The sequence below is a fragment of the Chaetodon trifascialis genome, chromosome 14 (assembly GCF_039877785.1).
Source record: "Chaetodon trifascialis isolate fChaTrf1 chromosome 14, fChaTrf1.hap1, whole genome shotgun sequence".
Lineage (NCBI taxonomy): Eukaryota > Metazoa > Chordata > Actinopteri > Chaetodontiformes > Chaetodontidae > Chaetodon > Chaetodon trifascialis.
Window position 1 is genome coordinate 7,733,583 of NC_092069.1, and position 15,168 is coordinate 7,748,750.

Below are 15,168 nucleotides of genomic sequence, written 5' to 3' on the forward strand. Positions count from 1 at the left end.
GGAGTGTGATAAACAGCAGTGTTTACAGAGTCAAACAGGATTATGTTCAGTGGTCAGAGTAGCAAGACACACAAACAAGACAGAGCAGATGTGTATACACTTTTACAGTCCAGCTGACGGCGTTCACCAACAACCCAGTCAATACCTACCGATGCCAGGGGCTCCGGCTTTGCAGCAGTAGTGCAAGAGGCACATATCTGTCAGGCCGTCTCGATCATTCACGCCACAGCCTCTCTTTAGGATCTGTGCAAAGGCAAGATGTGCAGCGTGTCACTGAGAACCGCTTGTGTCACTGTGCAGAGATATTAAATAACAGGCTATAAAGTGAAACTCGGGGGCACTGATGTGGTGACTGACAAGTAAGCAGGGCCTCTCATAACACGACTCACTTAAAATTTGGATGAGAATTGTTGCGCAAACTGCCGTCAAGACGAGGCATTTATTTCTCCAGGGTAGCAGTTACTATGTGACAAAAAATAATCGCCTGCTTTTACCCTTGAGACAAGAGTTTCTCTACATAATTAACTGCATTGCAGCTTCTTTGTGTGACTCTGCATGGAGGTGGTTTGGGGACGGGCTGGCAGGGCCTCTGCCAACAACCAAAAAATTTAGAGGTGTGGGTTTTGTGAGTACAGACAGAGAAGGGTTTGCAATTAGGCAATGTGAACAGAAGCAAAGCACATGGACAGTGGAAAATGCTGGATGGCGTCACCTCACTGCCGATGTGGTTGATGTTCTTCTGGACCTGGGGCACCCACTGCCTGAGGACAGCGAACAGCTCTGGTATGGTGGTGCTGGGATCCAGAAGAACCTCCCTGCACTGTGGCTCACTGGGGTCAAAGAAGGAGAACTCTGGAAGAAGAGGAGCCAAACAAACGACAGAGATAAATTTTAACTGGAATCTAATTCAGCTTGATTAATGGAAGGAGGAATCCAAAGCTGTGTGTTTCTTTTTAGCCTGCATATGCATGTGAGGGGAGTGTGAAACTCTGCAGCACAGACATACATTAACTTTCTGCAACAGACTGTTCAATCGATTCAATCAAATTACTAATCTTGGGAAATGCCCTTGCTGTGCTAGCAGAGGCGAATGAAATCAGATGCGACAGTGGATGGCATGCCGCAAACCAAATGAAGCATTAGAAAACCCGACTGAGGCTGAAAACAAATAAGTTCAGCCTTTCACAGTGAATGCCAACATTTAGAATTTAGCCAGCATCAGACTCTCTGTGTGTGCTTTATGGACTGTATGAGATACAAGAAGACTCGACTGAAGAGCTGAAAAACTGTCACTCACTCCATTTCAAATTTAACTGATGTGTTACCTGTGTAGGAATAAATAAAATCACTCTTTAGGTTGTTTACTTTCTGTTGGACTGAACTACACGAGCAAACAAAAAGTGGAACTGGAAACTGGAACTAACACATTCATCTGCGGTTTGAAAATCTGATATTTCAGGGATCAATCAGTCACTTTCTGTCAATTTGAACCAATAAAACTGTGATTAACAACTCACAATATTAAATTATATCATGCCAAGATATGCTTTCAATAATAAATGATGAGCAAGAAATAGATATCGGCCACTAAAACTGGAATCATTAGTCAGCACAGCTATTGAGTGCAGGTTCATCACCTCCATCTCTCGTCCCATCAGCATCATCATCATTATTTCAGACATAATTATTCCTGCTTGAGTCTTGATTGCTCTCGCCTGGTGGTGCACTGATCGATTGATCAATAATCATAAGTCATAACACAAATTCCAGTCATCGCGCCATTTATGTCCAATCCTTTTCACAGTCTGCTCAGTGCTGCAGTTAGGCTGTTAATTAGCCTGAAATATCACTCAGCTCCACTGTGCATATGGATTGAACGCGTGTGTGTGCGTGGATCCTCACCACAGTCACTGGGCATGGGTGCAGAGGCCACCTGGTGGATAACTGGCCGCTGATGGGAAGAGGCCCAGCCCAGCACAGTGTCCCCCTCGACAGGCTCCGAAACATCCTCCTTTGTCATCTCCCCCTCAGGGCCTGTGGCAAGAACAATATTAGAAGTCCTATTCTGAGAGACACAAGTAGGTCTAATCTCAACAAAGCAGTGAGAACTCCTATTCTACAAGGAGGTGTGACTTCATCTGAGCTTTCAGGTGATCTGGCGCCATCGCACTAAAACTGTGAGCTTCTCGATGTTCCCCTAAAGGGAGCCTAGTAATGTCACTCAAAAACAAAAAGGCAGTAAAGCATCAGAGTATCAGCAGCCTTAATACTATTCACATTTGTGTGATATTCCTCTCATCCTCATTTGATTCTGTAGTATGCTGCATGATTCAATGTTGCAACTAATACACACAGTACAAGACGGTCAGTACTACCAATATTATTGTATATGAGACTGTGTGTTCTAAGTACATGAGGATTACCAGAGCAGACACATCTAGACTGTCAAAACAACAAGATAATCTGATATATGGGCCTACCGATTAGAGACTGAGAGTCTGAATGTGATTCAAAGAAAATTTCACCTGACAAGATGAAAACAAACATTAAGTAATGAGTTTAGTTCTCCTAGAGACCTAAACCAAAGATAAGTTTATGGTGAACATAACATATGCTTAAAAACTAGCCTGCTTCCTGAAGGAACAAAGGAGGCTGAGGAAAGGGACAGAAATCTTGAAAGGTTGAACTACAAGCGCACGTACACACACACACACACACACACACACACACACACACACACACACACACACACACACACACACACACACACACACACACACACACACACACACACACACGCGCGCCTATGCCTGGAAAGGCATCACTGAGCCTAAAAGCTTCCAAAACCAACCAACACTCACTGTCATCTTCTCCTTTATCCTCTGTCTTGTTGATCTCCATGAGAGCTTCCCAGTCCAGCTAAGCTAAAATCAAGAGACACAGACTGGGTCCAGCAGAACATCTACCCAAGCTGCTTCCCAAAATAACAGACAGTCCCCTCCTCAATCTCCAATAAAACACCCCCTCTCTCTAGTTATATACCCTGACTCCTTAGTCCAGCGGCTATTTACAGCCACTGGCACGGTGTTCTCACTTCTGGCTCTCCCACACTGGAATGTCACTCTCACTTCCAGTCGTGTGCTCTGCTGACCCCACTGCCACACCATCTGACTAGTCAACCATAAGACCCACAATGCAGAGAATGTGGCTGTAGGGTGACATTGCAAACAAACACAGTGTAAAGGGGCGGTAAAGTTGTGGTTGCAAATAGGAGGGCTGTCCTTCACTGCAAAGGCCAGAGTCCAGTTCCCCTAGACAGGACACACCCTCCCTGATAAAGCATCCATTGGCATAGCTGAACCTCTCTGCAAAGTCACTTTTCTCCATTCCAGGGACCAGTATCATGGGGTTTCAATATGACAAAGAAATACTTTAAGCTAAACAGTAGAACGCAGCCCTCAACAGAGCTATGCATCAAAATAGTCGAAAATATTGCTTGTGGAAGGAAAAGCACAGGTGTTGCAAACAGCATTAATGATGTTTCGATTTTATTCAAGTGCCCCAGAGAGTCATGACAACATTATTATTATTATTGTTATTATTATTATTATTATTATTATTATCAGGCCTGCCCCTGTGATTTTGCTAATATGGCATGTCAAAACATTTTCTGTGAGAAAAGCCTACTGTGCTTCTCACTTCATACCTGACTATTAGACTCCATTTGCCTCTGCTAAACAACTATGTTTTCTACTGTATGTGTGCATTTAAAATAACTGGGAAAACAAAGTGCAAAAGGAATCCAGGGCCAGTTCAGGTTTTCATGGTTCCACTTGTCCTTCACATGACAGTGTGCTAAAAATGTCTGCTAAACTAATCAGGAGCTGAACGCTGATGTCATAACCCAGCTTCAAACCAAGAGCCTCAAGTGGAAAGGATTCATTGAACACCACATGCTGCAGCACACGTGCCCTTACAGAGCAAAGGACTGCAGGAGGATGTCAGGAGAAGTTTGGAGACAGTATTTTTGTCAGCTTCATGTAATCATTGACAATGCAGTCTCCGTTTGTGGAAAGAAAAGGAAAAGGTCTGGTAAGCGGTCACAAAAGCATGCATTTAAATATGGTTATTGCTTGAAATTAAATCATACATGAAGCTCAGACAAAAAAAAAGTAACATTTGAAGTGATCTATGATAAACAGACAGTATAAATTACAATTTTAGTCAGTTGTTCAACAGCAACTTCCGTACTGCAACGAGTGAGATGAGAAATTCATTCATCCTGCCTCTCTGAGGTCAGCTAGCTGTCCAGAGATTAGGACAATGGCCTACTTTTACAATAAGCCTCTCCTTGTTTGTCTGACCCATGACGTCACCCTGCATCCATCCTCACAGCTGATGAAGAAAAAAAGCTGTGAGATATATCAAATGGATAACTGGAACATTTTGGCAGCCTTTCTTTCTGACTGCTTTCTGATGGACGTGCAAACTACACGTTTTGTCTGACTGCAGTGAATGTTTTAAATCCTACATTGAACACAAAATCATGACAACTTTGGCATGTTCATTATCTGGATCAGATACATACAAAAAGTTACATCAGAATGTGTGTATCAGCATTTTGGAGCTGCTTGGGCTCACTAAGCTGAATATCGCAACCTCAGAGCCCCTGATGATCCACCAACACAGCTGTTTTCACTTAGTCTAATGAGACAGCCCTGTCATATTAGCACAAACCTACCTTCACCCTGAGGACAGGGCCATTCAACCTGAATAACACCTGTGCTCGTCCCTTTAATTTAAAGCCAAAAGCTCCTCCAAGTTATTCACAAACAGCTAAATATTATTCCACGGTAATATAAATGCTACACAACTTGCTGCATATTCATACGACAGTTATCACCCTAGCTTTAGCTATCTTAACTAAACTGTCACAGGTGAAGAAGTGAACCTACTCGGTAGGGACCACAGGTGTGTAACGCTGAAGGCAGCTGAAGCTATGTTAGCTTATAAAATGTCCTAACACCCATTTTACTGATTTCCCATCAACTTCACCTGTTAATATGTAAGTTATTTACGGTAACCTAACATTAGATAGCTGACAGTAAACTGTTAGCCGGCTAGCATATGTTAAAAAGCCGGCTCGTGCTCAGAGACCGTTGCACTGCGTCGTGTTTATTCCCTACCATGTGTGGAAAACACACGCAGTTAGCAGCATTTGATGCTAATTCATTGTGGAAAAAGTTGCCATAGATATCAGGTGCCTTGTCAGTAACGTTAACTCACGTTAGCTCCTCAGAGGTGTTATCTAGCACTAATACTGGGCCAAGCATAGTACCTGCTTCAGATGCTCTCCACGACTCGAAATAGAAACGAATGTCCTGTTTAGCTAACGGCACATAAATAAAAACATCTGCGTTACCTTGACCTTGTTCTTCGTTTCAATTCGCTCATAGGGAAAATGACTATAGAGCCAATGATGGATTTAATTTCCGTTCATTCTCACTAGGTGCTACATAGCTACACTACATCCTGTTTCAGAATAAAGGCGTTGAGCTTTTCCGGTCTTCAAAATAAAAGTAATAAAACTACAAAATACACACACTACAAACGTCAGGTAATAAGGATGACAGTTCTCATGAAAATAATATCCATCCATCCATTATCTATACCGCCTATCCCTTTCGGGGTTGCGGGGGGCTGGAGCCTATCCCAGCTACAATGGGCGAGAGGCGGGGTACACCCTGAACCGGTCGCCAGCCGATTGCAGGGCCACACGCAAGGACAAACAACCATTCACACTCACACCTACGGACAATTTAGAGTCATCAATTGACCTAATGAGCATGTTTTTGGTCTGTGGGAGGAAGCCGGAGTACCCGGAGAGAACCCACGCATGCACGGGAAGAACATGCAAACTTCACACAGAAAGGCCCCGCCTGACCCGGGGATCGAACCGGCAACCTTCGTGCTGTGAGGCACGCGCACTACCTGCTGCGCCACCGTGCAGCCCATGAAAATAATATTTCAGACTTAATGTTATTTTAAATATTTCCAGATTTTATTTTCTTTTTCTGACAAGTACTTTTCTTATTTTAATTTTAGGACTCACAATCACTCTTAGACAGATGCACTGTTCTGCACTGAGTTGACTGGGACACTCACTTGGCATTCTGAAATTAAAAACCTATGGACACTGAGAACAAAAATAATTCTCAGCAAGCATCAACAATTAAGCAAGTAATATCACAGGTTAGAATCAATACATGCAGCATTGGTCTACACTTGTAGTGCAGGCTGTGGTGCAAAGTTGTCTTATTTTTGAGTTTAACTTCATGTGGCCTAAATTCATGACGAACGACATAAAAGTATTTCACTTGCTGTAAATTCCCTGTGGTTTATTATTTATTTGCGGGTGTCTTGTTTTTTGCCCTGAACTGATGAAAGCAGTATACCCAAATTGCCTGAGAACCGTTTCCACGGAAACGCAAACAAATGTCCTGGCAGTGATTTCTCCACACTCCGCTCACTTGCGGTCGCGTACACCACGATTTGGTTGTTGCTTTTTTATTCGCTGGAATAAACTACTCAGTTTCACCAGTTGAGTAGCTGCATCTCCAGCTTCCAGCATGGACCTGAACGGTGTTCGGCGCGTGTCCTCTGCAGGCTACCGCTTACCGGAACGAAACAACGGGATCAGGCCGACAAGAGTGCAGCCACCGGCGGACGGGACGCGCCGCGCTGCGGGGGACGCGGCGCCCGCGGAGCTGGATCCAGACAGGAGTGATCCTGTGAAACAGGACCGACTGTGGAAAGAGCTGGTATGGAGTGAGAGGAGAGGAGTGCGGGAATGGTGAGGACGACTTCAGTAGATGAACTGTTCTGAAAGACAAGGCACCTGCCACTGAACCGCCCAGATAAGTCTGGAGATGTTGATTGTTGAACTATTACTAAGAGCCAGTTGTAATTGTTGGAGTTCATATCAGCTTATCACTAACTGAAGCTATACAGACTTAACCCACACAATCTGATCTACAGGGAGAAGAACTGGGACTTTCTCAGGAACTATGATCAAATGGTAAGACTAAGTGTGTGTGTGTGTGTGTGTGTGTGTGTGTGTGTGTGTGTGTGTGTGTGTGTGTGTGTGTGTGTGTGTGTGTGTGTGTGTGACTTTACATACAGCAATGTATACTAGTCCTATATATGCAAAATGACCAATGATGTGAACTTTTTTTTAATGTCAGCAATAACTTGAATCTGCAACTCTCTGTGCATTCTTTATAATGGGACATCAACCTGAGGAGATGTCTAAATAGTCTGCTCAATACTATTACTGATTTGTACAAAGCATCCATGTGTGGTAGCTGATTAGGAGATAAGTAAGGCTTGTTTGTCTCTGGCGAAGTCAATGTTGGCTTCACCTGCAGGCCATTATACAGCTGAATGTTGCCAACAAACATCTGACTGGGACTTTAACCCTGTGTGTCTGAAGGGACATCTGAAGCCAGAGGAGCCATTACCCAGCAGCGTGTCGCTCTTCTCTGATCGTGTCCCCAACACCACTAACCAGGTGTTTGGCAGCAGACTGTCCACTCCACTGGGGACTGAACTGGTCAGACTGGACAGGCTGCTACTCTGGTCTGGAGGCCGTCACAAGCGCAAGCAGGATCCAGAGATGCTGCCCTGCTAGACTGCTCTGAGGACGAGTTTACTTCATACCTGGACCTCTGCACGTCAGCATGGATGGTGTGGCACTCGCCGCAGCTCTAAGTCTCTTTGGATCTGATGTTGTGTGTGTGTGTGTGGGGGGGGGGGGGGGTCATTTGAATGGAGAGTGAATATTAAGTAAAACTCAGACACCCACTTAGAAGCCATATCAGGGAAGGAATCAAGAGTAATAAGAAAATTACATTTGCTCTCTTATGTCTGTTAATTTAGATAGATAGATAGATAGATAGATAGATAGATAGATAGATAGATAGATAGATAGATAGATAGATAGATAGATAGATAGATAGATAGATAGATAGATAGATAGATAGATATGCAGTCATTCAGTGGGCATATTAATGTCCAGGAATTGTATTTATTGGGTATATTATTTTTAAGTACAAAACTACTAAAACTAAGGGCATTTTCTCACTAGTGAAGACAGGTGAGAAGGGAAGATACCGGCAGATCAGATTCATGTCATCTGAGCTCCATTAGGTATTTGATCAGACGGCCTGCTTGATAATCTAACAAGATACCTGATCAAATTTGGATGAGTTACAGGTTGTACCACCACCTCATGTCTCTGTGCACTCAAATAGTGCTGCAGGGACCAGTAACAAAGATAAAAACATGGCATAAGAAAAAAAAAAACTGTTTGAAAACAGCTCCAGCGTAAGAATCTAGCATATGAGAATCTTCCGTACTGACTCTATTAGAACATATCTTATTTTGGTGTTAAATTTGTTTTATTTTTTTATTCTTTGGCTTTGAATAGCTTGAATAACTGTTACATATTGTTATATGTTTGCCAGAACCTATAAGCCATTGTTCCATGGTGGAGTCATGGAATTACACTCATCTCCATTGTGTGATTTCCATGATGATCCATGTGCACTTTATGTGAACGGCAACATATATCAGGTTTCCACCTTAAAATTCCCCTTTGTATGTTGTTATGTTGTTAGAAATCACTGCCCCTTTGTCTAGATTTGAATGAAAAAGTTGGTGCTCAGTGAATTTGAAAAAGCTTGCATCAGATGAGCTCAGATGGTCTGTCTGGATGTTGCTAAATTGTAATCAAAGTCAATGTCTCACTGGAATAAAGATTTGCATTTTGAAGTCTGAGTGCAGTGAATTGATTTTGTTATGTTTCAAGTGCATGATAATACCAGCTGTTTAATCAGTGCAGCAGATTATACAATATGATGCAATTTCAAGACTTTATTTGAAATAATTGCAGATGGAGGGCTTGGGGTGGTTTTTGTAGCCTGTTTGTGTAATAGTACTTAGATGTTTTCCATCAGGTGACTGCAGACTGTAGACTGTGTTCTCACTGTGTAGTTTCCAGAAAGTTGAAATACATACTCATTCACTCATTCATTTTATGAGAAAGCGGTCAAAACGAAACTTCACCGGCTCTTAGAGAAGTAACGTTTCCTCCGGTGCTTTCTTCTTGTGAGCACAGCAAACCAATCAGCTTTCAGCGGATGTATGCGGAAGTGAGACGAGACGCCGGATGACAGGAAACTGCTAAGTTCACAGAAAAATGAAAGGAATCAAACCAGTCACCCTTCAAAATAAAAGTATATCGCCTCTATCTATATAAATAATTTAGAAAAAGCAGCTCCTTTTAGGCTTGCAAAAATGTATGTTGTTTATGTTTACCTTTGTATTTTTACAACAGAAACATATTTTGGCACGATTTCGAAAAAGTAAACACACATTCGTGTTATTTTGAAAGTTCAGAACGGAAGTCTTTTCTGAATTCGCTTTCTTGACGCTGGTGAAGCCGGAGCAGCAGTTATCTAAAGTTCACATTTTGTTTCATGCCCATTTCCTAACGATGCAGTCCGATACATTATTGCATTTCGCCAATTTCAGCACTCTTTTCCTGTGCATGGTGCTGAAGTTCCCGCAGATTTTTGTGCTGATGCGAGCGAAAACAACGACTGGAGTCAGCCTCCACAGTCTTCTGCTCGAGCTGATCGGGTAAGTGATTTTTAACAGCTGTTATTTGAGTTCCCTGGGGCAAATGCGACTATTTGATCTGTAAAGGTGGAACTAAGTCACTCATTCATTGTGACCGTTGTGATAAGTTATGCATTATTTTACTTACTATTATTCCACGCTGATGTAATGTTGATGTGATGTCTTCCTGTTCTTCACCGGGTACATCGCCCGTGGAGGGAACCCCACCTTCAAACTCCAGTAAAAAATATTTATTTTGGCCTTGGTTATACGTAAGCTCGCACATATTCTTTAACCTGATTAAAAACGGAATCCCTACTATATCGTGGTAAATTCGGCATAACCCTGAACCACCATTTACCATTTGTTTTAACAAATCGCTGTAAAGGGTGTGTTATCACTGCATCCCCCTCCCTACCTCAGTTTGCCTTTAGTGGGGAAATAGAGGATATGCACGAGCGCATCATGATTCACAGCGATCATTTGGCGCGAGCACGAGGATGCGAATCCCGTGCAGATTAAGAGTAAAATAGGACAAGAGGAGATTGCCTCCAGGAGGCAAGAGTTTGGGGACAAATAACAGAAAAGCTGCTTTATATTAATAATAAAAACGAATCCCACTGTGAAGGCTTAACATTCAACAATGGTGTTTTGTTTCCAGACGTGAGGGTTTTGAGGACAGTTTGGTCTGTTTGTGAGTCTGTGTGATGTCTGCTGGTAAATCAGTGTAGCAGACTGGTCCTTGAAGCAGCCCCTGTGTCTGGACCAGGAAGTATTGAAAGTGATGTCACCTAACTATGTTGTATCAAAGTTCCACTCAGATCATATTTAGTTTGGAATTAAACAGCTTTGTGTCTTCGAGGCGCCATAATTTCAGTGTCCTGTCTCTCTTCCTCGGTGCCTGGCAGTCGCTGCACTGTCCTAAATGTCTCCACTGTGCTGGTGAGCGATGGCCTGCTGTCATTGTGCATGTTACAGTGAAGTCACCAAGGCTTAAAGCTGCACTGGGTATGGTGTGCGAACATAAAAGGCCTTTTAACAATATAAGGTTCATCAGCATAGATCCGCACGGACATAACGGGGAAAAATCTCTATTTTCACACACGATCAAAGGTCCAATAAGTCATATTTTAATCCTCCATATTAAATGCCTTGATTATATCTCTGAGTAGTCATGTGTTATTGATCACTACCACTGTTTGAGTGATCACTTCACCAGTTGCCTGTCTGGGAACAAAAACCGCTCAAACATGACCAAACCTATCTGCATTTAAACATTAATTTACGATCTGCTGATCGTTGTTCAGGAAGAACTTGAAAAAATGACTTAATAGCTACTTCTACCAGCAGTGCGTGAAAATGCCTCGTGCAGCTTTAACTGTGAATTTCGTTCGGATTGCTCATTACAGAATCTTCACTGTGCATCAGCTTGTTAGCCATTGCCTTGCCTGCACATACGCAGCTGTACACACCGACAGTCCGTCAACACACGCATGCAGCAGCATGTTAGCCTGGCAGGAGAAAATCACCACATCAGTCTTTGAATGCTCTCAGCTCTATGTTTGCCTTATTTGCTGTGGATCATCGCTGGATCATCAAGTCTTCAGCATGCTGCAGTAACTTGACTCCATCTGCTTTACAGGTTCATTGTGTTTGTTACGTACCAGATGTACTATGACTACCCTCCTCCAACATTCCTGGAATATCCCATCCTAATTGCTCAAGGTGAGACTTGTGTTATGACCAATCAGAAAACAGTGCTGGTTATGTTTGGACTGGACATTTCAGTGTGCCATTTCTCATTTTGTGAGTAAAGGTGCCGATTTTCTGTAAAATTCTTCATTGATTACCCATAGTTCCCATGTATTGAGTGCATTCAAATAAGAGCTCAAATACAGTTATTCACCATTAGAGTGAAACAGAACGTTGGCTTGACAGCTGTGTGCCCATGAAACAAATGACCTGACAGGGGTCTTCACTAAGAGAGTCATTAAGCCATCAATGGCCTTTATTTGTGGCTAGTGGGAATACCAGAGAACATCACTCTTCTGACAAGTCTCCAGGGCAGCCCGGATCCTCCCAAAAGGCTTGTTACTGATAAGAAGAACTGAGACATCTTAACAATAGAGGACTCAGATATCTTATCTGTCTTGAAAGGCAGGTTTGACCTTTTGTAAACCAGGAATATTCACTTCTGGCTGAGCAAATGAGACAGGGAAAACTTAGATCGGTGCCCCTTTGAATGAAAGCCCTGTGAATCTTGCAGCCCAATTGATCGTGTGCCCTGTAGTAGTGTGTTCTAACCTGCTGTGTGTCCTCAGATGTCATTCTCCTGCTCCTGATTCTTCATTACAACGGCAGCCTGCGGCAGAGCCTCATCTATACCTTGCTGTATCCTTTCATCACTTTCAAACAGCCCTGGATGCGAAAGTGTTCATTCAGTGGTGAAGGGAGTCAATGAACCCGCAGCCTTTCGCTGATACCTTTCACAGTATGTCACGTGTTATTGCCTTAACGTAATGTGTTCAGGTTTGTTGGAGGTTGGAGGCTCCTCACTGTGGAGAAGTGGATCATAGATTTGGCTATGGTAATAAATCAGTGCAAGTCATAAGTCACAGTGTGTCAGAAAGGAAGCAGGGAAGTGACACGTCATCCATCAGGAGTGATGAGATGGAGATACGAACAGAAAGTTATCCAGACCTCATTGCACCCGGTGTGTCTCCCTAAGACACCCAGACCTCATAAATGTCAAACGGTCTTGTTGGTTAATGAGATGAATGTGTCTGAGGGCACTTTTTTTCAGTTGAGCAGGTGAGAGCAGTGATCCTGCAGCTGAAAACTTTGCAGCTTTCCCTCTTTGAAACGAAGCTGAACTGCGGAGTTCCACTGGTCACGGTGTTACATGCACGCACAGAAGCAGATCTGCATCCAGCCTGACCTCCACTCTCTCCTCAGAGCCTGTGCACGTTCATCAGTGCGGCCAGTAAATTTGCCCAACTGCAATGCCTGTGGAGGTCGAAGGACGCCGGGCAGGTTAGCGCCCTCACCTGGGCGATGGCTACCTACACCTGTGTGGGTGAGTGTCACATACGGGACGTGAAAACACAGCCGTCCTTTGTGCATTGCACCTTTTATGTTTGCCAGTTTCTTCAAATTTCCTCCCTTCAAATTCCCTGGTGGGCATTTAACACAAAACAGATGAAAAGGCTAATAGGAGACTCCTTTCACACACACACATCCTCATTGATCGGCTGTTATGAAGATATTGATATAGCAGCTTTAAGTTTGACTGCTTAACGCCTCACCGTGTAATCATTGGCAGGTTTGTGATCACTGTCCGGTCACTAAAACCCATCTTTGTAATAACTGTCCCCACAGTGAGTAGCACATTAATGATATAATTGAGTGAAAGCTTTGAGAAATGTCTCATTAGAGTCAATTGCTTCAGGTTAATGAAGTCTTAGAAATACCCAGAGTGGTCTTGAACTGTGATTCAGATCTCCACATTTCAAATAAAGGCCAGTATCATCCTCTTATCTGTCCAACCCTCGTGTTTAGCATTCCTAATGCATTCAGAAACAGATTTCTGAGACTTTTTCTCCTCCCAAAGTACTGTTACATTGTATGAATATGTATTATGCTATTTACTCAGCTCCTAATTTAATAAATTAGCAATTCTATGCTTCATTAATTAAATATTAGATGCTCTCTTGGATAATGAGGACGTCATTAACTCGGCTTCCTCTTTGTTTCAGCGCGGATTTACACCACCACAGTGACAACTGGAGACATGCAGGGTGAGTCAAACTGAATTCCAAATGACTGTGGGATGTGTCGTATCCCAGATACAAATTTTTTATGATCTCCATAAACATTTCAGTGGGATCTCTTTAGACAGACTTGTTTTCTAAATAACTGCCATCACAGTTTTACATAAATGAAGGATTTTCTCTGCTATGAGGAAGCCTGGTACGGGACGGGAGTGACGTCCCCTAAGAGGGAAGCTTCTGGGTGCTCGCTCAGTTGATGTATCCACCCTGTCAGAGGTCAAAAGGGATGCCGTGTTCTTCCAGGGCAAATTTTGTTTTGGAAATTATGCCTTGAAAACCTAATTTGTAGCTTTTACATACTTTCAAGGGAGCAAATGCAAAACATGCTTTTGCAGTTTCTTAGTTTAGCAGGAGTTTCCATCAAATTACGGGCGGATAATGAGACAAAAGGCCCCTCAGCCCTCCAACATAGGTGCAAGACCCGCATACAGAGACACAAAATGCCATTTTAAGTTTTTTTGTGTTACTATTTGCATCTCGTGATCATTTGTGTGTCTTTGTGGTCGTTTTGCATCTGTTTGTAGTTTTATACCCCTTTGAAATCCTTTACATCTCTTTGAAGCTGTTTTGTTTTCATCTCGGTGTAGTTGTTTTGAGTGTCTTTCTAGTCGTTTTGCGTTTCTTTGTAGTTGTTTTGAATCTCAATGTCATTGTTTTGTTTGTCTTTGCAGTTGTTTTGAATGTCACTGTAGTCATTTTGAATCTCTGTGAAGTTGTTTTGCGTGTCTCTGAAGTCATTTTGTGTGTCGTGTTGTTTTGAGTCTGTCTGACACTGTTTTGTGTCTTCGTTATTGTCTTGAATCTCTCTGAAGTCGTTTTGGTATCTCATGATTTCATGTTGAAACTGGTAATATATCCTGAAATGAAAGCCAGTGACCATTGTAAAACAAGAGACAGGCACACCAACTATGTTGGTCAGTACCCTGATGTTTGTTCTGTTCTGAATCCTTGTTAGGTTCAAATGTATTAGTGTCCATCTGAAATCTAACAAATGTCTTTGTCACAGTTCTTGTGCGGTTCATCGTCATGACTTCGCTCAACACGTGGGTGCTGCTCACTGTGCTCTACTACCAGAAACACAGCAGCTCGTCCAAGAAAGAAGACTAAGTGTTAAAGATGGACCCTGAGGCTGACCGGCTGCTCTGTAAGCCTGCAGTTCACTCCCGGGTCGTCCAGCTCTGTTCACCACAGAGATAACAGTTACTGTGGACACAGCGAAGACTTAAAAACTGACAGGTTCAGTTGTGTAAGCAATACTGGAATACTGACCCATAAAATGAGTTTTTTATATTGTTTTTACCTCAGTATTAAACCCACACCTTACTTTTTATAACGTTCCAGTGACTAAACCTCTCCTTCAGCCTGTTGTGAGAGCAAAGGCCAATTCTTTTTCTTACTGTATGTGAAGTGTTATCAGATAGGACAGCACAAGCCAAGCACACACGAGGTCTTCCCCTCAGGATGAGAAATGCTGTATATTAAAAAACCTTTATAGGTGTAAAGTTCATTTCTGAATTATTTTAATAAAAGAAACATTCTAGCTTCTTACACCCGGGTCCATTTCAGTCTCATGCATTGAAAACTCACCCAAAAAAATGAGCAATGTTGTGCACATTTTACAGAGTTATCACTTCTTTTTAAAACAGAAAAATAATCC

General features: G+C 42.7%; 3 protein-coding genes across 6 annotated transcripts in view; 2 read left to right on the forward strand and 1 right to left on the reverse strand.

Moving 5' to 3' along the window:
* The window catches only part of LOC139342337 (CAP-Gly domain-containing linker protein 4), a 34,283-nt gene extending 26,721 nt beyond the window's left edge, over positions 1 to 7,562 (reverse strand). Inside the window, exons 1-5 of one of the 4 annotated variants that reach the window (XM_070979398.1) lie at positions 5,423 to 5,524; positions 2,862 to 2,924; positions 1,903 to 2,034; positions 713 to 852; positions 150 to 243 (exon numbers count right to left, since the gene is read on the reverse strand). In XM_070979398.1, coding sequence (XP_070835499.1) covers positions 150 to 243; positions 713 to 852; positions 1,903 to 2,034; positions 2,862 to 2,901 — 406 coding nt within the window. In that variant the 5' untranslated portion in view covers positions 2,902 to 2,924; positions 5,423 to 5,524. The other 3 variants (XM_070979399.1, XM_070979401.1, XM_070979400.1) reach the window with 3 other exon arrangements.
* On the forward strand, positions 6,605 to 7,722 carry cimip5 (ciliary microtubule inner protein 5). Its single transcript, XM_070979402.1, has 3 exons — positions 6,605 to 6,853; positions 7,039 to 7,078; positions 7,493 to 7,722. The coding sequence occupies exons 1-3, from the start codon at positions 6,630 to 6,632 to the stop codon at positions 7,688 to 7,690; spliced, it is 462 nt and encodes a 153-aa protein (XP_070835503.1). The 5' UTR covers positions 6,605 to 6,629; the 3' UTR covers positions 7,691 to 7,722.
* A 1,759-nt stretch (positions 7,723 to 9,481) lies between these two features.
* slc66a3 (solute carrier family 66 member 3) lies at positions 9,482 to 15,056 on the forward strand. The gene is made up of 7 exons (XM_070978823.1): positions 9,482 to 9,702; positions 11,324 to 11,406; positions 12,003 to 12,072; positions 12,211 to 12,268; positions 12,637 to 12,757; positions 13,437 to 13,478; positions 14,518 to 15,056. The coding sequence occupies exons 1-7, from the start codon at positions 9,557 to 9,559 to the stop codon at positions 14,616 to 14,618; spliced, it is 621 nt and encodes a 206-aa protein (XP_070834924.1). The 5' UTR covers positions 9,482 to 9,556; the 3' UTR covers positions 14,619 to 15,056.
* Positions 15,057 to 15,168: the final 112 nt, after the last annotated feature.